The 22512-nt window shown below is 41.6% G+C and overlaps 1 protein-coding gene across 2 annotated transcripts in view; it reads left to right on the forward strand.

Moving 5' to 3' along the window:
- The window catches only part of DTD1 (D-aminoacyl-tRNA deacylase 1), a 166113-nt gene extending 146704 nt beyond the window's left edge, over positions 1–19409 (forward strand). The window contains exons 5-6 of one of the 2 annotated variants that reach the window (XM_074817623.1): positions 16818–16994; positions 18802–19409. In XM_074817623.1, coding sequence (XP_074673724.1) covers positions 16818–16973 — 156 coding nt within the window. In that variant the 3' untranslated portion in view covers positions 16974–16994; positions 18802–19409. The remainder of the gene's footprint in view (positions 1–16817; positions 16995–18801) is intronic. The other variant, XM_074817624.1, reaches the window with a different exon arrangement.
- The last annotated feature ends 3103 nt before the right edge of the window (positions 19410–22512 follow it).

The raw sequence follows: 22512 nt of genomic DNA on the forward strand, positions 1-22512 counted from the left end.
TTCTTTACCCTTCTATGCCCTTCTATTGGCTTCTGTGCCCTTCTATGCCCTTCTGTGCCCTTCTATTGGCTTCTATGCCCTTCTTTTGTCTTCTATGCCCGTCTATTGGCTTCTCTGCGCTTCTATGCCCTTCTATTTCATTCTATGCCGTTCTGTTGACTTCTATGCCTTTCTATGCCCTTCTATGCCCTTCTATGCACTTCTATGTCCTTCTATTGGCCTCTATGCCTGTCTATGCCCTTTTATTGGCTTCTATTGGCTTCTATTGGCTTCTATTGGCTTCTATGCCCTTCTTTTGGCTTCTATGCCCTTCTATGCCCTTCTATTAGCTTCCATTGCCTTCTATTGCCTTCTATTGACTTCTGTTACCTTCTATGCCCTTCCGTGCCCTTCTATGCACTTCTATTGCCTTCTATGCCCTTCCATGCTATGCTATGCCCTTCTATGCCCTTCTATGCTGTTCCATGCCCTTTTATTGTCTTCTATGCCCTTCCATTGTGTCTATGCCTTTCTATGCCCTTCTATGGACTTCTGTAGGCTTCTATGGGATTCTATGGGCTTCTATGCCCTTCTGTTGGCTTCTATGCCCTTATATTGGATTCTATGCCCTTCTATGCCCTTATGTACACTTGTATTGGCTTCTATGCCCTTCTATTGTCTTCTATGCCCTTATATTGGCTTCTGTGCCCTTCTATGCCATTGTATTGGCTTCTATGCCCTTCTGTTGGCTTCTATGCCCTTCTATTGGCTTCTAAGCCCTTCTATTGGCTTCTATGCCCTTCTATTGCCTTCTATGCTCTTCTATGCCCTTCTATTGGCTTCTATGCCCTTGTATGCCCTTTTATTGTCTTCTATGCCCTTCTATGCTCTTCTATTGGCTTCTATGCCCTTCCATTGGCTTCTATGCCCTTTTATTGGCTTCTATGCCCTTCTATGCACTTCTATTGGCTCCTCTGCCCTTATATTGGTCTCTATGCCCTTCTATGCCCTTGTATGCCCTTGTATTGGCTTCTATGCCCTTCGATGCCCTTGTATTGGCTTCTATGCCCTTTTATGGGCTTCTGTGCCCTTTTATGGGCTTCTATGGGCTTCTGCGGGCTTCTATGGGATTGTATGGTCTTCTATGGGCGTTTATGGTCTTCTATGGGCTTCTATGGGCTTCTATGGGCTTCTATGGGCTTCTATGATCTTCTCTGCCCTTTTATTGCCTTCTATTGACTTCTATTGCCTTCTATTACCTTCTGTTGACTTCTATTGCCTTCTATGCCCTTCTATGCCCTTCTATGCCCTTCTATTGTCTTCTATGCCCTTCTATGCCCTTCTATGCACTTCTATTCGTTTCTATGCCCTCTATGCCCTTCTATGCCCTTCTATTGGCTTGTATGCCCTTCTATGCCCTTCTGTTGGCTTCTATGCCCGTCTATGGGCTTCTGTGCCCTTCCATGACCTTCTATGGGCTTCTGTGGGCTTCTATGGGCTTCTGTGGTCTTCTGTGGGCTTTTATGGTCTTCTATGGGCTTCTATGGGCTTCTATGGTCTTCTAAGGTCTTCTATGGGCTTTTATGGTCTTCTATGCCCTTCTATGCCATTTTATTGGCTTCTATGCCCTTCTCTGCCCTTCTATTGGCTTCTATGCCCTTCTATTGGCTTCTATGCACTTCTATGCCCTTGTATTGGCTTCTATGCCGTTCTATTGGCTTCTATGCCCTTCTATTGGCTTCTATCCCCTTCTATTGGCCTCTATGCCCTTCTATTGTCGTCTATGCCCTTCTATGCCCTTCCATTGTCTTCTATGCCCTTCTATGCTCTTCTATGCCCTTTTATTTTCTTCTATGCCCCTGTATTTTCTTCTATGCCCTTCTATGCCGTTCCATGCCCTTCTATGGCCTTGTATTGCCTTATATGGCCTTCTGTTGGCTTCTATGCCCTTTTATTGGCTTCTATGCCCTTCGATTGGCTTCTATACCCTTGTATTGGCTTCTGTTCCCTTCTATGCCCTTCTATGCCCTTCTATGCGCTTGTATTGTCTTCTATGCCCTTTTATTGGCTTGTATTTGCTTCTATGCCGTTCTATTGTCTTCTATGCCCTTTTATGCCCTTCCATGCCCTTCTATGGCCTTCTATTGGCTTCTATGCTGTTCTGTTGGTTTCTATGCCCTTTTATTGGCTTCTTTGCCCTTCTTTTGGCTTCTATGCCCTTCTATGCCGTTCTATTGGTTTCTATGCCCTTTTATTTGCCTCTATGCCCTTCTATGCCCTTGTATGCCCTTCTATTGGCTTCTATGCCCTTCTATGCCCTTTTATTGACTTCTATGCACTTCTATGGGCTTCTGTGCCCTTTTATGGCCTTCTATGGGCTTCTGTGGCCTTCTATTGGCTTTTATGCACTTCTATTGGTTTCTATGCCCTTCTATTGGCTTCTATGCCCTTTTATTGGCTTCTATGCCGTTCTATTGGCTTCTATGCCCTTGTATGCTGTTCTATTGGCTTCTATGCCCTTCTATGCACTTGTATGTCCTTCTATGCCCTTGTATTGGCTTCTATGCCCTTTTTTGGGCTTCTGTGCCCTTTTATGGGCTTCTATGGGCTTCTGTGGGCTTCTATGGGATTCTATTGTCTTCTATGGGCTTCTATGGGCTTCTATGGGCTTCTTTGGGCTTCTCTGCTCTTCTATTGCCTTCTATTGACTTCTATTGCCTTCTGTTACCTTCTATTGCCATCTATTGCCTTCTATGCCCTTCTATGGCCTTCTATGCCCTTCTATGCCCTTCTATTGTCTTCTATGCCCTTCTATGCCCTTCCGTGCCCTTCTATGCCCTTCTGTTGTCTTCTATGCCCTTCTCTGCCCTTCTATTGGCTTCTATGCTGTTTTATGGGCTTCTGTGCCCTTCCATGGGCTTCTATGGGCTTCTCTGGGCTTCTATGGACTTTTATGGGCTTCTATGGGCTTTTATGGTCTTCTGTGTGCTTCTATGGACTTATATTGTCTTCTAAGAGCTTCTATGGGCTTTTATGATCTTCTATTCTCTTCTATGCCATTTTATTTGCTTCTATGCCGTTCTATGCCCTTTTATTGGCTTCTATGCCCTTCTATGCCCTTCTATTGGCTTCTATGCCCTTCTGTTGGCTTCTATGCCCTTCCATTGGCTTCTATGCCCTTCTATTGGCTTCTACACTCTTCTATTGGCTTCTATGCCCTTCTATTGGCTTGTATGGTCTTCCATGTCCTTCTATTGGCTCCTATTGGCTTCTATTGGCTTCTATGCCCTTCTATTGGCTTCTATGCCCTTTTGTGCCCTTCTATTGACTTCCTTTGCATTCTATTGCCTTCTATTGCCTTGTATTGCCTTCTATTGACTTCTATTGACTTCTGCTGTCTCCTATGCCCTTCCATGCCATGCTATGCCCTTCTATTGGCTTCTATGCCCTTCTATTGTCTTCAAGGCCATTCTATGACTTTCTATGCCCTTCTTTTGGCTTCTATGCCCTTCTATGCCCTTCTATTGGCTTTTATGCCCTTCCTTTGCCTCTCTGCCCTTCTATGCCCTTCTATGGGCTTCTGTAGGCTTCTATGGGCTTCTATGGGCTTCTATGCCCTTCTATTTGCTTCTGTGACCTTCTATTGCCTTCTAGGCCCTTCTGTTGGCTTCTATGCTCTTTTATTTTCTTCTATGCCCTTCTATGCCCTTCTATTTGTTTCTATGCCCTTCTATGCCCTTCTATGCCCTTCTATGCCCTTCTATGCCCTTCTATGGGCTTCTATGCCCTTCTATGCTCTTTTATTGGCTTCTCTGCCCTTCTATGCTCTTCTGTTGGCTTCTATGCCCTTCTATTGGCTTCTATGCCCTTCTATTGGCTTCTATGCCCTTCTGTTGGCTCCTATGCCCTTTTGTGCCCTTCCATTGGCTTCCTTTGCCTTCTATTGCCTTGTATTGCCTTCTATTGCCTTCTCTTGACTTCTGTTGTCTTCTACTGACTTCTGCTGTCTTCTACACCCTTCCATGCCCTTCAATGCCCTTCTATGCCCTACTATGGCCTTCCATGCCATGCTATGCACTTCTATGCGCTTCTATGCCCTTCCATGCCCTTGTATGCCCTTCTATTGGCTTCTATGCCCTTCTATTGGCTTGAATGCCCTTCTATGCCTTACTATGCCCTTATTTTGGCTTCTATGCCGTTCTATGCCCTTGTATTGGCTTTTATACCCTTCCTTTGCCTCTATGCCCTTCTATGCCCTTCTATGTGCTTCTATAGGCTTCTATGGGCTTCTATGGGCTTCTATGCCCTTTTATTGTCTTCTGTGACCTTCTGTTGCCTTCTATGCCCTTCTACTGGCTTCTATGCCCTTTTATTGTCTTCTATGCCCTTCTATGCCCCTCTATGCCCTTCTATTGATTTCTATGCCCTTCTATGCCCTTCTATGCCCTTCTATGGGCGTCTATGCCCTTCTATGAGCTTCTGTGCCCTTCTATGGGCTTTTATGCCCTTCTATGCCCTTCTATGGTCTTCTATTGGCTTCTATGCCCTTGTATGGAATTCTATGGTCTTCTACGGGCTTCTTTTGGGTTATATGGCCTTCCATGCACTTCTATGCCCTTGTATGCCCTTCTATGCCCCTTCTATTTGCTTCTATGCCCCTCTATGCTCTTGTGTTGGCTTCTATGCCCTTATATTGTCTTCTGTGCCCTTCTATGCACTTGTATTGACTTCTATGCCCTTCTGTTGGTTTCTATGCACTTCTGTTGGCTTCTATTCCCTTCTATGCCCTTCTATGCCGTTTTATTGGCTTCTATGCCCTTCTATTCGCTTCCATGCCCTTCTATTGGCTTCTATGCCCTTCTATGCCCTTCTGTGCCCTTCTATGCCCTTCTATGCCCTTCTATTGGCTTCTATGCCCTTCTATAGACTTCTATACTCTTCTGTTGTCTTTTATGGCCTTCTATGCCCTTCTGTTGTGTTCTATGCCCTTCTATTTTCTTCTATGCCCTTCTATTGTCTTCTCTGCCCTTCTATGCCCTTCTATTGCCTTCTATGCCCTTCTATGCTCTTCTATGCCCTTCTATGCCCTTCTATTGGCTTCTATGCCCTTCTATTGGCTTCTATGCCCTTCTTTGTCTTCTATGCCCTTCTATGCCCTTCTATGCCATTCTGTGCTCTTCTATTGTCTTCTATGCCCTTCTATGCCCTCCTATGCCCTTCTATGCCCTTCTATTGGCTTCTATGCCCTTTTTTTGGCTTCTATGCCCTTCTATTGGCTTCTCTGCGCTTCTATGCCCTTCTATTGCATTCTATGCCGTTCTATTGGCTTCGGTGCCCTTCTACTGGCTTCTATGCCCTTCTATTGCTTCTATGCCCTTCTATTCACTTCTATGCCCTTCTATTTGCTTCAATGCCCTTGTAATGACTTCTATGCCCTTGTATCCCCTTCTATTGGATTCTATGGCCTTGTATTGGCTTATATGCCCTTCTATTGGCTTCTATGCCCTTCTATTTGCTTCTTTTGACTTCTATGCCCTTCTATTGTCTTTTATTTGCTTCTATGCCCTTTTATTGTCTTCTATGCCCTTCTCTGCCCTTGTATTGGCTTCTATGCCCTTGTATTGGCTTCTATGCCCTTCTATGCCCTTCTGTTGGCTTCTATGCCCTTCTATTTGCTTTTATGCCCTTCTATGCCCTTCTGTTGTCTTCTATGCCTTTCTGTTGTCTTCTATTATCTTCTATGCCCTTCTATGCCCTTCTATGCCCTTCCATGCCCTTCTATGCCCTTCTATGCCCTTCTGTTGTCTTCTATGCCCTTCTTTTGTCTTCTATGCCTTTCTGTTGTCTTCTATGCTCTCCTATGCCCTCCTATGCTCGGTGGACTATTGATGGTTCGTTTGCTACGATGTCGAAAGTGCAAAATTAATGTGACCTACAGCTAAGGGGATAGCAGCAATCAAACAGTGAAACTTTATTGTGTTGCCTGTGATGCAGCACGCGATATTTAGAGATGGGTGAAAGAAAGGAGTAAAGTAAAGTTAAGTTTAGAGAGAGGAGGGAGAGAGGTTATCGCTACCACCGCTGATCTCACGACGTCCTAACGGTCCTGGGTCTAGCTGATGCTGCGTCGTTGATCGTCGTGGTCCTTGGTGGGGAAGCTTCCAGTTTTCGTTGTCCAGAAGTCATCTTTTATGCTTAGTAACACACCTTGCTCCACGTCTGCCTCAGGCGTCTCCACTCCTCTCAGAATTCAATTATCATATCTCCACCCTTCTCGAGCAAGGCCATCGCACGTGCGCAGGGGGGAGTGTCCGAGGTGTGGTCAGTCTTGGCGGCGGGTAACCTTCAACCAGGAGGTGTGTTTTGGTATTATAATGAAGCAAAGTTCATCTGAGGTTCATGATTTCTTCATCGGTGTTATGGCAACAGTCGCAATCCATCTTTTTTGACAATGGCTATGCAATTATCACTAACAGCTCTGGCTAGGCCCAGGTACCGAACAATAGCACAACACTCTTTGTACTACACGGCTCAGGCACCAAAGAACAGCACTGCACTGCCTGCACCACACGGTTCAGTACTCAGGAGAACAGCACAGCACTGGCTGTGCCACACAGTTCTGCATTCAGGAGCCTTTGCACCACATTCCATTCCAGGGGTCGGCAACTGCGCTCCAAACAGGCCGTTGTCGGGTATCTCACTCTCCATGTCCCTGATGACAACGTTGAGACAATGCTGATCTTCTGACCGACTCTTACATATGCCCTTCTACTGTGCCCTTCTACTGTGCCCTACTACTGTGCCCTACTACTGTGCCCTTCTACTGTGCCCTTCTACTACGCCCTTTGACTATGCCCTACTACTATGCCCTTCTACTACGCCCTTCTACTACGCCCTTCTACTATGCCATTCCATGTACAGTGATCCTATCAAATTACCTGACCAGTTGACCAGAAAGATAAAATCACTTTGCTGATCGGGTCTGTCCTTGAGTCGCCATCTGACCATCACTCTTCTGAATTAAAAATCAGACATTTGGGTTTTTCAGCCAGCCATGCATGTTTATACCTCCTCTTTTAAAGCCTGCTTATAGGTTCTGTGATAACTGCAGTGCAACTGGTGGCTGTAATTGGTTGGAATTACGCATCTCCTGGAAATTCTGCATATCTCAAAATATCATTCTAAAGGCATTGGAGCCTACTGGGAAAAGAGCATGGGAAAGCCTAAAGAAGCATCTTTTGCTGCCTTAAATAGCTAGGGTATCTTGGTTTGGAGTCGGTTTTGTTCTGCCTACAAATTCTGTTCTGTATCTTTTTGTGATGTTTTAGCCCCTGAAAGAACCATATCTGGTCCTGGTCTTTCTTTCTGTACCCTCACAGCTTTAGCACAAAGAGTTCTCAGCCCAAACCGTGCAAAATAGTGCTGAGAGATGTGGTGTAGATGGGAACTGGCAGTGTTAGGTTAATGGTTGGACTAGATGATCTTCAAGGTCCTTTCCAACCTAGTTGATTCTGTGATAATTAGCAGCAGCAGCTCTATCTTTGTAGTGAGAATTGCTTGTAGATGTAAGCACTCCTATTCCTCCCTTCTTGGAAGAATTAAGCTGCTGCCTGATTTGCCTGGGAAATAGTCTGCAGAAAGCTGGATAGCAGAGAAACAGAGTGCTTTGATGTCCCCTTTGAACTGTTCATTAACCCTCAAGAGAGTTATGGCCCACTGTTTTTAGGTGCCATGTTTATGGTATAGACTTGTTAAGGCTGAGGTTTAGTTGTGGTACTTGTGGCAGTATCAACCCTCTGCTTTTGCCGCTCCAGCTTTTTGTGGAATAGGAAAGGACATGTTCTCTCCCTGCCACCAAGCAATGTTTACTGCACAAATTCTCCATGCTCTTGCATGGCTCTGTCTCAGCTGCAGGTGGCCATATCTTTTGTGTAGCAGCATTTATTGTAGGCTGTAGTTGAGGGCATTAGTGACAGAGTGGATGGAAGCATTGTGTCCTGCTGCTTGTGACTATGAGATGGAGCCACATGGTGTCTTGGTCTATAGGGCAAAACTGGTGACCATTTTTTTTATTGCTCAAGCAGTCAGTGGGAATCATTGGGGTAAGGGTAGGTGGATCACTGAAGGATGGCACGGTGCAGTTTCTGACTGAAATGGAGATCACTGAGAGAGCTTTTACCCCTGCTGTCACACTTGCAGGTGTAAAATAATCCAGGAGGAATCACCAGGGCGTGCAGGATTCTGCAAGGTTCCATCTCTTTCTTGGGGAAGGTTGGCTTGTTAAGGGTTTTGCCCTCACAGTTCAAGGCTGTCTGCTTTTTCTGTCTGACACCTTCCTGGTGGCCACAACATGGGCTGAAGACTGGGAAGGATGCTGGTTTTCAAACTTTCTCTGGCATGAAATCTTTGTTTAATGTGAATGTCTGATTCTGCTTCAGTCTCGCTTGCTGATTGCCTTCCTTTCCTCCTTAAATCTCATTTCATCAAGCAAAGATGAGGCTTCTTGTGCAGGATGTGCTTAGAGCACTGTCATTTATCCTAAGGTAAGATTACACCAAGTATCTTCTTACTGAGTCTGTGCCTGGACCCTAGGAAAAGGAGGACAGAGTCCTTGTATAGGCTATCTGAGTGGGTACTGGACAGTCCGCATGTGAGAATAAGCATAATGTAAGTTTACTTGCCTGCCTTCTGCGATGTGTTGTCCACACGCATTTCATGAGCCACCCTGAATTCCAGCTCATTGCATGTCCTGATTTGGGGGATTCTTGTTCGTCACAGAAATGGATGAGGTCTTACAGTGACACAGACACTGATAAAGCAATCCAGCCGTGTGCGCTTTGGATGTATGAAGAATTTAATCTATGCCATGTTTCAAAGAACCCCATTTACTTGAAAATTGGCAGCTCTTTTAACTCTTACTGGTTATCTTTTCTAGCTCATATTGGAATCTTAACACACATGGCTGGAGGCACTGCTGTTTCTGACACTCTTAAGCATCCTTTCCTGATATTGTTTGACATGTGTGCCATCATCTCTCACCCATCATGCAAGACGTGCGATGAGGAAGAACCAATTTAAATTTGTCATTCTCTTTCCTCTTCCATGCTTGTTGCGTTTTTTTTTTTTTTTTTTTTTTTTTCTGTCATACAGTCTGTTGATTTGCTTGTAGCATGGGAACTAAGGCTTAGAAATGGTGTGGTTTTTGTCATTTTGCTTTCTGCTTTAGCAAGAAGAAATAAATAAACCATCCTGCAGTGTTTAATGTGATGTTAACAGAAAGAGATTAGACAAATAATTGCTGATGAATAGCTCTTTTATGTCATTGAATGTGACAGTGAAATACTTCTTTTGTTTTGAGCGATTGTCTGTGGTTGTAATTGGTAATCTTATAATTATAATTCCTTAGCAATGTGATTAGTAAAAATACGTTTGGATTAATTAATCCAAACAAATTTTTATATTCCTTTGCTAGAGAGGTATAAATAAATCACAGAATTGATTAAAAAAAATCAAAAAATAAATGTCCTCCTCATACAAGAAATATATATGTGTGTATATATATATATTAAAAAAAAAAGAGAATATTCCAGCTGTTTGTGAAACCCTAGTAAGCAGGGGAAGCTACTACAGTTTAATTTGTTGTGAACTGTTAAGTTCCATTGTGGTCTGATTTAATAGTAAGCAAATGATTTGAAAGTATGAAGTAAATCAGAGGATTCTTACACCAGCAGTAGTTAGTGATTGTTGGGCCTTTTCTGAAGACTTGTGATTTTTTTTTTTTTTTTTTTTTTAATTTTGGACATGTGAATGGAATAATAGAAAAAGAAAAAAATATCTGGCATTTAATTGAGCTCTTAAATCACTTTTTTGGTAAGTCTGTACAAGAAATTTGCCTGAAAGGCAAAATAAAGCCACAGATTAGAAACTGGATAAGAAATGTGAAAACCAAAAGGCATACAGTGGGAGAAGGTCACTGTGAGCATGCGGTGATTCTGTTCTGAGTTCAATAATAGTGACTACATTTCCTACGTAGTCTTTGAGAGTGAAAGTAGATCAAGTATTTCTCTTCACACTTGGCTGTGGTGCAGAAAACAAAAGTATTTTTCCTAATGTTCTAGTACAACTGACAAGCATTGTAGTTTCCAGCCTTAACGGGTGAAGCAATTTTGGATAATTCCTTTTGAACTTACATGCAGCCGTTTGGATAATTACAGAGGTCAGTGCTAAGAGTGTAGCAAATTTCTGTGCTGTCTTGATGAACTTTGTTGTGATCATTGCTGGGATTAGTTTAGCTATGCCCAGAATGCTTTGTATGTCTGTATCCTCTTTTGGGGAAGGCTAGGGAGATGTACTTTTTTTTTTTTTTTTGGTAGGAATTTGTAGCTAGTAGAAGCAGCTAGACAGAAATGGAGCAGGAAGAGGTTTTAGAGAGTGCCTGGGGAGATGAGATGGTGACAACTCAAAAAAAGCCCCTTGAACTTTGAAAGCATTATGAATAATTATGGGATGCAGATTGGAAATACTCTGTGCACTTTATTTCTGATAGGGAAGTGTCATAGCAGTTTCAGTGTATAATGCATATATTCTACTTGCACACTGAACTGACCTCTGTGGGTCCATTTTTTCCGTTACTGTCCAGAAGAAAATAAACTACATTGTATTTTAAACCATATATTGGATCTGGATGCTGTAGTGGAAGGGATAAAAAGAATGAAAGCATTGAAGCAAATCCTTGTTACTGAACCTGCCCGTATCAGTACGGTAAAGCAGCATGCACATGTTGATATGAAGAGTAAATAATAACGTAGTGCCCCTTGCAAATGTCAGTGTTTTAAATGAGAGGAACTTCTCAAGACTGACATTTAAATAACTTACATTTTTAATGGCAGGAGGATCTTTATAGAAGATCCATTAAGTGAATTCCACATAAATATTCTGTTATTTATGCATTAAAAAATTTCTCATAACAGTGTAGCCAAAAGCGATTTCTCTGCTGAATGAGGAGAAAACCCAAATCTAGTATTTTAACTTCTCAATCACTTTTCAGTTAGAACATTTTAATATAATGTAGCTGAAGGTATTTTCAGTTCCCTGAGTATGATGTTGCTTCAGCTTGCATTTTCATTTTAGGGAGGGGTGGGGGTTGTCTTGAAATTGTGTGATCAGTAGCACAGTCCTGACACAGCTGGTGACAAATATTTAATTTTAAACTGTGGTAAATGACTGTACAGTGAGGGCCTCTGTCTGCAGTGAATGGATTTTTGCCATTGTCTTTGAATTTGTGTTTTGTCACCTAATTTTTCTTCCTTCCCATGCGAACATATGTACCAGTATGAGAAATAAACTAAAATCCTCTCCTTGACACCATCAGCTGATATTTTTTTCTAGATGCTGTGTTGCCAGCTTTGATGTTTCTCTTCCACTTGCACTGTTTTTGAGCTTACTTTGAAGAAACAAATCCAAAACCTGTGAGTTCATTTTCTTATATTTAAGTTTTGGTGAGGAAAATGAACCAAAAGGAGCTCAGCTGGTTATCTCTATCATTGATGGTAAAGAGTGGTTGAGGAAAATGAGTGGGGAAGTCATGCAGCTGATAAACTGCTTGGCTAGGGAATTTTTCCAAGACCCTGGGCAGCTGGTTAGACCAGGCTAACTGATGAAGGCCTGGTAGCCCTTTTCTTGCCTCAGACGTTGGGCCCATATAGTGTAACTTCATTGTGTGCTGCTCACATATCTTCTAGGAACAAAATGAAGTATAGAATTTCTTGCATGAGCTGCTCATTGGCTGAAAGGACTGTGTCCTCTTCTCAGAGATAAAAAAGCTCCTAATAACATTTTGATTGTAACTCTAAGGTGTAGATATGTGGAAAGGAAAAGGAAAAAAATCAGATGATCGCCATCTCCTTAACAGATTGTGACGACTACCCTTCTTATCTTGCAGTAGACCTTGATAATAATTTTATCTCAGTGCTATCATTTGCTTAGTATTAGGTATTAGTATTAAACTACTACATTTGTAATGCCGCGTGGCAGTTTGAAGGATTGGTCTTTTCCTGAAATACATACCCTGTCCTTAAAGCTGTTGTGATTTTTTTTTTTTTTTTTTTTTTAAGAATTGAAATTGTAGTAGTGTGGCAAACCACTGCTGAAATTTAAAAGATACATCTGCAGATCTTGTTGTGGTTTGATGTTCCAGAAACACGAACACTGCCACTGATTTTCTGGCAGACTGCTAACAAAATAATTCTTTTGCTGGTGTCATTTGCTTCTTTCTGGTGTTATTCATGGCTATTGCAAAACGAAAAGCTGTCTCTAGAGCAGCGCAAACGACCTCTGTGTACACACTGATCACAGAGAAAAAGGAAAACACTGGGTATGTTTCTGTATTCAAGGAGGTAGAACTTCAAGGAAGACTGACACTTAAGGCATTTCTGAATGTTGGAGATCAGCAAAACAAACAACGTGCAGAATTATTAGCATTTTCAAGTAGGGGACTTGCTGTGCCAGTTTGTTTGCATATTTTTGCTACAGCAAATTGCAAAAGTGATGTAACACAGTATTACAGCTGACATAACGGCAGACATTTCTGCCTTGGTGAAACCTTCTTTCACAGTGCAGTCTAGCTTTCCACTGTAATTATTAAATTTCTAGAATTTCATGTCTGTGGTGTACTACTAAATAGCATTAGGCTAGAATTTGTCAAAGCAGCTGTCAAACCAAATGTAAATTTTGATCTTTTTCAAAACCATTACTTTGTAGATTGGTCAGTCTGTTGGGGATGAAGCAATGTCCACATAGTTGGAGGTTGTTAGTTAATTGGTGGTGTCTCAGCAATGTAAAATATCTGTATTATAATGGGAGAAAAGTTGCCTTCTGTGGACTGAGGACTCTTGCCTTTTTGCCTGTGGTTGTGATGGAGATGGTCTTAAACACTTGAGATGTTTCACCGCTTTTCTGACTTCTTTCATGCTTCAGAAATTCAGCAGTTGGGTCAGACCAGGTATTAATTCCCAAAGCACAGATTTTGGCTGCTGGCAAGGGACCATAAAGTACTTCTTCTGAACAGCCAGTTGGTTTGTGGGTTTTGGCTCTGGCCAAAGTCATAACACAAAGTGATTCCAGGGTATTGTGGCTTGAGATAGACTGACAGGTACAGGTTCATATTATTTTCCATGTGAGTTTTCAGGCTTAGTTACTCCTGTTATGTCCATAGTTAAGACTGTCTTAATGGATTGAGGGGCACTGATTCTAATCCTATGCACAAATTTTTGCCTAGATGCAGTATGTCATAGCTCAGTGTGCAGGATGTCCGGTCTTGTGTTTATAAATGTGAATATTTTGGTGCTTGTGCATTTGTAAGTGCTACACGCTGCTGACCAGCCCAGCTTTACATCTTAGGCAGACACAGTACTTTTGCCGTGAGGCAGTGCTGCTTCTGCTGTAAGATGCCCACAGTTTGAATCCTTAGGAGCCATCCAAGATGTCTCAGAAAAAAATTAATTTTATAGATGTAAAGCTGAGTTAGACACTGTCTGTACAGGTGCCCCATCTCCACAGCTAGCCAGCAAACATCATAAAGCAGTATCCGCCAACAGCTTATGATATTTGTGTAGATGAAACAACGAGTACGGAATGCACTCTGTGCTTATATGGTAGGCATTAAAGATATGTTTCTCTGAACTGGACTTGTGTGTCTGAAGTCAGGTAATACCAAAAAGTTAACTGTTGTCACTTTTTTCAACTCACTGGCAGGTCTTTAGTGGTGGAGTGTACTGCTGTAACACATCCATTTGAATTACTCAAGCACCTTATAAGCACAGAAATGAAAAATTTGAGATGTGTAATTCTTTTGTTGCCTGTGTAATAACAAGACTGTATATTTTGAGTACAAAGAAATGCATTTTAATCTTTGTGTCTGAACTTGCGTATGCACAGATTGGAGAGCATGCATGCATGTGCTTATGTCCGCAGGTACACACATAGGTACAAACAGTATTATTTGAGTTTTAGATGGATGAAGCAGTTCATAAATGAACTTTGTTATAACTAAAAAAAAAAAGTAAATCCTGTTCGTAGGAGACATGGATTAACACAGTTTGTCAAATTATCCCCTCACCTCCTCTAAATGAGCTTGTTGTGTCATTTTTCTTTGAGCTGGGTGAATAGTGCTGCCAGATCATGCCAACCAGGGAGTTCTTCTAAATATTCCAAGGTTATTCCTGCTCCTGTTTTTTCTCTATCTGTTAAGAGATGTTGACCTCTGAGTAAGAGAGGTAGTTGAGTAGTCATGAGTAGAGCTTTGGGTCTGCTACAGAGCTAGGTGTGAACATAGATCTGGATTTATCTCTGTATATCTGCTGTTTTGTTTGCCCTCTGCACTTCATTGTTCTCAAACTAATTAGTTGCAGAATTAGGTAACTTATGAGGTCCTTCATGATAAATACACACGCCAACTTTGGAGACCACTTGTTGCATACTGATTAGGATATGCTTGCTACTCCTATTTCAACAGAGAATATGGCCCCTTGTACATCAGACTATATGTATGTATATATATTATTTATAAAACTCTCTATAACTATAATATACTTCAGAAGTCTTAGTGAGAATGCTCTTTGCCCTCAAGACCACGTTGGAAAATGTCCAGTATAGGCATGTTTGAAATGGTAATATGACATGTTATCATATATTGAGCCATTTCTGCCACTATATGTAAATTATATATGAACAAATACACATTATGGATGTGAATTCTGTATTGCATAACACAAGGTTCACAGTGTGAATACACTACTGTTTTTCATGTTTTGAAAATCTAGGGTTAGCTTTATTTGGTTAGTTCACAGCCTTCTTAAAGATAAAGGTAACTCAATTTAAACTACTGGTGTCACAAGTCTTAGGCTTTTTCTTCTTTCAAATAATAAGAAACATTACTTAGAGAAGAGAGGATATCATGTAATTCAGTAATCACAGTTACAGAAACAATGAAGTTTCATGGAATTATAAGTTACAGAACTATGAGGTAACAGAAATTTTTTTTCTGCATCATTATTGTCAAAAAAGGGTCACTGCTTGGAGCCTCAGTGCTGCAGTGAAAGTACAGATTGCAACAGCTGCTTTTAGGTTTGTTGCAGCAGGTTTGACTGTGGTTTGACTTGGTGTTGGGGGCCACTTTGCAATTGCTGACTGCTAGGTTGAGGGCCACTGAGGAATGATGAATATGTACTACCTGCTCACGTAGTTATTTAAATGTGTAGAAATCTGTATTTTGAAACCTAGGAAGTGTGCTTTTGGGTCTCTGCACCCTGCAGCTAATGTAGTGTGCCTTCCCCCTTCCAGTACATTTCTGTACCATGAAGATCATTGAAACCCCAATTCTGATTTCAGCAGCTGGATGACCCCAATACCATTTTCAGAAATAAAACCCAACTGCATAGAGACCATGGGACTACCATTAGTTAAGGTTGAGTACCTTTAATACTAGAGGCTCACAAACTTTTGTTTCCTTTCCTGCAGATGTGTGCTCACTTTCTTGATTACCTTTAACATCAATGTGCTATGTATATAGGGCTGCTGGCAGAGGAGTAGTGTGCATGTTGTCAGATGTGGGAGTTAAAATATTGCCTGTATCACACCCAACATGTTTGTTACATCTGTGCATGTGACTTGAGGACTGGATCATGCTGGAGAAACAGATACATCATACTCTGTCATTTCACATAGCAAAAATAAACTATTTCTAGTTTTGAAATAGCCAGCTAAGAATATTCTGTGTTAGGCCAGAAGTCCGTGTATTCAAGGAGGGTGTGTATATGTGGGATAAGGTACAAGGGGATGCTGTGCATCCTCCCAGGGCTCTGCAGTCTGCACTCTTAGCTCTTACTGACTTAGAGCTCAGATTTACATCTTTGTATGCATCTTCCATGAGCCTGTCTGATTCATAACTGACAGATATAATCTAGTTTATTTTATTCTTGAAGGTTTCATCTCAGATCTTCTGGCCATGAAATTATGATTTATGACTAGTATGCTTTATCTTGGGGAAATTGTGGAAGCAGTAGAGAAAATCAGATTACAGAAATTATCCAAATGGATAAACTGCACAAAGTGTAGTGATTTAAATAGCTCTCAATGTGTAGTGTCCTCAAAACTTACTGCAACCAGCTTCTCTGAAAAATGGGAAAGAGATGTAGAAGCGACAGCTGTGTGCAACTTATTTGACTCTTAGTAATATTGACAGCATTTCTACTGAGAGGTGGCAAGGCAGTGTTAGCCGAGGGTTTTGTCCAAGCTGATTTGAAATTGTTATTCTATATCTTAGGTGATGCTAAGGCTTATATATCTCTTTCTCTGAATAAAGAATAAAATCAATTTATTATTGTGTGCTGGATGGCCAAACTTGGTACATCTGTTGTCAGCAACTTTGACACTACATAACTACCACTTAAGACCCAAAACAGAAGTTTGGTGGAATCCAGCTCCCCCTTGTGGTCCTTGTGTTTTATTCTTTTCCACGTTTGTAGATTGTGTTGTTGAGTGGAGAAGGAACTCTGAAAAGCAGAGGGTAGGCCTTTGTATATGTGCACTTCTCTTTTATACTCGGGGTGATTATGTTAGTGTATGATAATTCACTGTCTTCTCCAAAAGTCTGAAAATCTAAGCCTTGGACTTTTTTTTTTTTTTTTATTATTTTCTCTTTTATTGATATATGTATTGGTGTTGTGAATTGGAGTTACAAGTTTTATACAAAAGCTCACATTCACAATTTTTCAGAAATAATCTCCTGAAATTATTTTATTCCATGAAGTGTTTTCTCACTCTTCTTACTTTGTGCATAGCTGACAAAACTTGAAAAGCAGCAACAAAGAAAAGAGAAGACCAGAACCAAGGTACCCTCTGAGTCGAGTAGAGAAAGAAATGCCCCCCGTAACAAGGATGACCCCAGCGCAAGCAGTGGAGCAGAAGGAGATGTATCTTCAGAAAGAGAGCCTTAGCTCACCCAAGGCAGGCGTCAGGTTTGGCTTTTCCACTCCTATGTAAAGCTGTGTCCTCTTGCTTGGCAGTCTCTAACCCTGGGTGCTTTACTGAAGCAGCACATGCAGAAAGGTGCATTAGAAGTGCTGAAAGGTGAAATTCTGATAATCTTGCTGGCAGGTAACCTCCGCTTCTGTCAGCAGTCAGCACACAAGAATGTAGAAGTGGGTGAAAACCTCTTCCCAGCTGTGTGCTTGGCTGGAGGTGTGTATCTGTGAGTCTGGCCCAGCCACAACTGTTTCCAGGTTGACTCAGGAAATACAAAATTTTGGTCTTAAAATACAGCAGTGACTTAACTCAGAATCCTGCTCTATTCTTCAGAGCAGAGATATGTGGTTGTGTTTCTCTCCCTGTCTTCACCAAGCAGGCAGGTCACTCTGGAACAGACCCCACTGTTTGTAATACCCAAACAACACATAGTCCCCAGCAATGGAAGCAGAAAGCATTTCAGAAGCTGGAGACAGGCCAGAACTGCAGCTTCCTATCATGGTTCTTACCTCTCCCTCCTCAGTTTGTTCTTTCCCAGGATGACTTGATAACAGGCTATTTCATATACCTTCACCGTCTAATGAGAACATTGGGCGAGGCGTTTAGAGCCAGACTTGCCGCTTGAATTCGATAGGAGAACTGGGATTTCCTCTCTCTTCAGGCACTTGACCTGCAGGGCATGCCTGAACCTGAGTGAATTGAATTAGACTGTTTGAATATAGACCTGAATCCTTTTTCATGGATTATCTACATATGTAGATTTCTGTTTATCATACTCTTCCAGTCAGTTTTAAGTCTTCAGAACACAGATTTCCTTGCCTGCCTTCCCCCCTGAAAAAGCTACATTGCTGATTTTGAACTTTCAAACATGTCCAAGCTCTCAAGAAAGTATTATTTCCCTCATCTGCACACTGAAGCCCCGAGCTGGCTATGCAGTTTAATTGTTAACAGCTTTGCAAAGTAAAGGTCTAACCTTTCTCTCGTTTTCCCATCCCTAGGGTTCACTCTGGCTTGTGATTTATACAATTCAATATCATGCATTGCTTGGAAAGTTTTTTTCTTTTAAACCCCATGAATTTCCCTAGTGGTCAGACATTGGGGGATTTACAGACATTTCTGGTTTATAGAAGTTCATATTATCTGTGTGGTATTAATATGAATGAATTTGCATAAGGCATTGAATAGGTATCTGGAAATATGCTAATTTGTTTTGGATTGACCTGGAAAAGGGATCAAAGAAACTGTCAAGTCCACAGGCTTTTTTTTTTAACCTGGCCTCATGAAGAGCAGCTTCCAGACTGGTGTGAAATGGTTCCGTTCATTAATTGAGTTGCAGTCAAAAGTGGATTGTTGTATCATACAACATCTGAAATCACCCGAGTGCTGCTCTCTTTGGCTTTATGTTTGGTGCACCTTCCTGTTTTAATACTGGGGATGTGCAGGCACATTGGGAAGGAGAATGTGTTCTTAGAAAATAAAGTGAGGACGTACTGTTTCTCAGCAACTGTTGGCCTTGCTGCTATGCTACAGGGATACAATGTTTCCCACGCTGTTTCTGGGTTGTGTGTTGAAATAAGAGTGTTTTAGAGAGCGGGAGTTGGCAGGCCTTGTATACTTTGGTCAGTCTGGTCTTTCCAATAGCATTTGAAATTCTAGGGAGATGAGCGTTTCTAAAATGTGATATACTGGTAACCTAGCATTAATTTTCATGCTGTGACAATAAGTAAAGATACTTTTCTCTAATCCTACTATATTTCTACTCTACCTGTAGTAATGTTCCTGTTTGTTTGCCTTCCACAGTTTCTCATACAAAAGCTACACTGGATTTTTGAAGAGAGACCCAACATTCACCTCAGCACCACTCTTCAACAACTTTGGAAAAGAATGGAAAATAGGAAAACAGAACTAAGACAATAGAAACCTGTATCATTCTGTATTGAAACAACCAAAGCAATGCTATCAGATTCAGTTGTTAATGTGTAGTATCAGTAGTAAAAAGGACTTGTAACATTTTTGTGTATGTTTTCACATGACTGCTGAATAAAGGGTGACTGTAGGCAGATTGTAGCAGAACATTCACTCTCAGTACATAAGCTCCATTTCAAAAATAAATCAGGGTTTTTCCTTAAACTTACACTTGAATTATTAAAATTATCCAAGCAGGCTTGTAAATTGATTCTCACTCTATGGTGTCATGTGCTACCTGTTTCCATGGCAGCATGTAGATCTGTGTATATTTAGGTATATTGTTCAGCTGCTACGTAACACCAAGTTAGGCAGCCCAGTCTTTCTGCATGGATTAAGTTATTAAAAGGAAAGATCAGCCGCTAGTTGTTTATCATGTGGAACACATCTGTCTTGTAAACTTTTTTAAAAACAGAAAAGACTTTATTAAACAAATGATGCTAGCTGAGTGCCTGTTGATGTTTGTGTATTGCATTCCCTAAAATATAGCCACATGTGTAACCATGAGAGTGATGCAGAGCAGAAGTTACAAGCCACGTAGCACCTACTAATGTAACTCGTCCACCTCTCCTTTGGAAGTTTGGAAGTCAGGTTGCTGACCTCGAATCTTTGCTCTTTCCAACACATCTAAGCCCTTTAGTTACTTTATGGTGGCTATGAAAATGCTGCAGCAGCTGCTCCCCATACTGCATCACGCGCCTGCTGACGTGTCTGTCAGATTCATCAGAGGCAGAACAGCGTTTGGAAGCTGCCGGCAAACAACAGGAGCTGAGAAGCAGCTGCAAAACTGCTCTCCTGTGGGTGTTAAAGCCAAGGAAGTTTCAGGGGAAATGAAAGACTGCAGATCATTACACTTTTGACTTCTTTCAGAGGTAGTGGTGGTACCTTTTATGCTGGCTGTTCTCCAGGCCTGCCTCGCCCTTACAGTCTTCACTAGCCATCTGCCACAGCCCCCATCAGAGCCAGGATGCTTACTGCACAACTGTCTCTACCTGATGATAGGGCTAACTCACCGATGATCCTTGTTCTTAATCCCAATGCGTATCATATTTACAATGCTGCAGACCATGCAATCACTGTGGGGCTTTTTTAAACCTTTTCTCTTGTAGGCTGTTTGTTCAGTAAAGTGTCAGTCAAACCAAGACAGGAGAGCTTCAGAACTGCACCCTGACATGGCTTCTTAAAATACGTCAAGCTTAAGTAAAGATTCGGCAAGCCACACACCTAGTATTTAAACAAAAATGATGAGTAGCCAGGTTAGGTTGAAATGTTACACTTACTCTTGCCTTTAGTAATCACATAATTTTTCATCTGGCCATTATATGCGGTTTAGTTTGCCTGAAGTCACAGGCTTGTCACAAGCAGTGCTTTTTCACCTCCAGGTACATGTGTTGTGCCTTGTCCCTTCAAACTCTCCCTCGCCTGGGACTGCAGCCTGACAGGCTGTTGTCAGATTAGTGCTTAATTGGCTGCAGAGGGCAAATTCAGTGGGGAGGATAGCAGAGTGCCTACCTCTCAGGTGTTGATGTGGTTGTTGAAGAAGGAGCCCTCAGACCTATCTCATCTGGTTTAAGTGTCCTGCTTGTTCTGGCATCTTTGAAATGTTGTCTTCTGTTTGCAACTTGTTCTTAAGAAGATAAGGGCATGAAGAAAGTCCTACAGCCTCTTTGCACCCTGAAAGGTAAGTTGGTAGAAGCTAAACTACAAAGAATATTAAAGATTGAAAAGAGGAAGTTTCATAAATATGTCTTGGGGAAGGCAAGAGGTGGTATTCTAGCTGTGTTTAAGCAGAGATAAATGGCAAAGAAGTGGCAGTTGGCCACAGATGGGGGGGACCTAATGCTTCACACCCTGATCAAACACGTTTTCTCTGAGTGACCAGACTACGTGGTCTTTCTGGGTCTCTAATCAATAGCATTTTCCTGCCTCGCGTGGGAGATGTGAGGATAAGCTCACCGTAAGTTTGGACATGGTCATGGTCTGTGGTGATGGAGGCCTGGGACCTGGAAATACCCAGGAAAGCTGTATGTTTCGGACAGATGATTCCTGCTGTCCTGTGCCCAGTGTATTTTCATGCACCATGATTTATTTCAGGATTCAAGAAAAATCCAACCAGCCAAGCCCACTTTGTTAAAAGTGCTGTTTAACAAAAGTTATTGCCCTGATCTACTGGCAGTAAAACTTAAGAAAGGCCACTTTTCCAAGTGCAGTTTAATGGCTTAGGAACTCCGTCTCATGGTTTTTCCTGCTTGTAGCGAGTTGTAAGCAAAAACCAGGAGACTTGAATTCTTGTCGCTGTTCCTCTACCTGGTATTTCTTTGGCTTGGTTGGTTTCCAGTGCGTTGATGAGCTTTTGTTGTCTGTTTGTGAGCTAGATGAGGTTTTTAGTTGGAAGGAATGTTACTTTTTTTCCCTAAACGCTGCAAATAACTTTATCTAGCAAAAAGACATGTTTGTTTCATGTGTTTATAAAATATTAATGAATGATAAGTTGCTGCTCATTATTCCCTTTTCTACAGATATAGACTTACAGGCTTTTCTCCATTTTCCTGTCCCAGCTCACAGAGCAGTTTTGCCAGAGTTCGCTTCTTTGTGATTTACAGGGTGGAGTCTAAGAGGGCTATGGACAATGTTTGCCAGCTATAATAAAGCAGCTCCTGATTCAAAGAGCCTGCAATGTCTGATATCCAGCTGCACGCTGCCTACCCTTGCATTAAAGTCCTGCAGGCAGAACCTAAAGGGTGGACATTTTGAGGAGCACCCCAAAAATCAAATGTCCTGTGACCATTCGTCATTGTGGTAATGCTTCAAGGGTGCTGGGTGAATCTTTCAGACTCCTTTCTGCTTCCTCCTGTGCTGCTGTCTCTTTGCCTTGCATTGTCTCATGAACTCGGGCAAAAATCATCCTCTTCAGAGAAATGCCTGGGGAATCTCTGAGTGCCATGAAAATAATAGTAAGTGAGAGTCAGTATTACAGTTCTCAAGCAAAGAAACCTTGTTAGTCTTTTGTTTTGTTGTGGCTTCAGTTGTTCATATGTTCCTGTACTTTTTACAGTCTCTATACACCTATGGTGTGGTTGACAAGCGATTTTGCCTTTACAACAAACGCTCATAAAATTACAGAAAATATTCTTGGTGGGATTTCTGCAAACACCCAGTAGTGTTTGTATGTGACAAAGGTCTGTAAGAAAGTCACACGGGGTTTTTCCATTTGAAAATCCCAGTAGGTATCTGGGAGACAATCTAAATCTGAATACAGATATTTTCCATAACTACCATTTAAAGTACTAGCTAACAAGGGGCAAACTGTTCTGTATCAAAACTCTCACCCAGACACTCCACTGTAGGTACTATTTTTCTTCCAACCTTATTTTTTCAACAGAAGACTCTCCAAGGAAATCTCCCTGGTAAATAATGCTAGGACTCCTTTGAAAATTTGCTGCTAATTTTCTTTGCCTGTTACAACCAGAAAAGATTAATTATTATAACAGTAAAAAACTGTTTTGTAGGTGTTTTGCAAACATCTCCATCCAGATTCTGAATCTA

Source organism: Strix aluco, chromosome 3 (genome assembly GCF_031877795.1).
Source record: "Strix aluco isolate bStrAlu1 chromosome 3, bStrAlu1.hap1, whole genome shotgun sequence".
Lineage (NCBI taxonomy): Eukaryota > Metazoa > Chordata > Aves > Strigiformes > Strigidae > Strix > Strix aluco.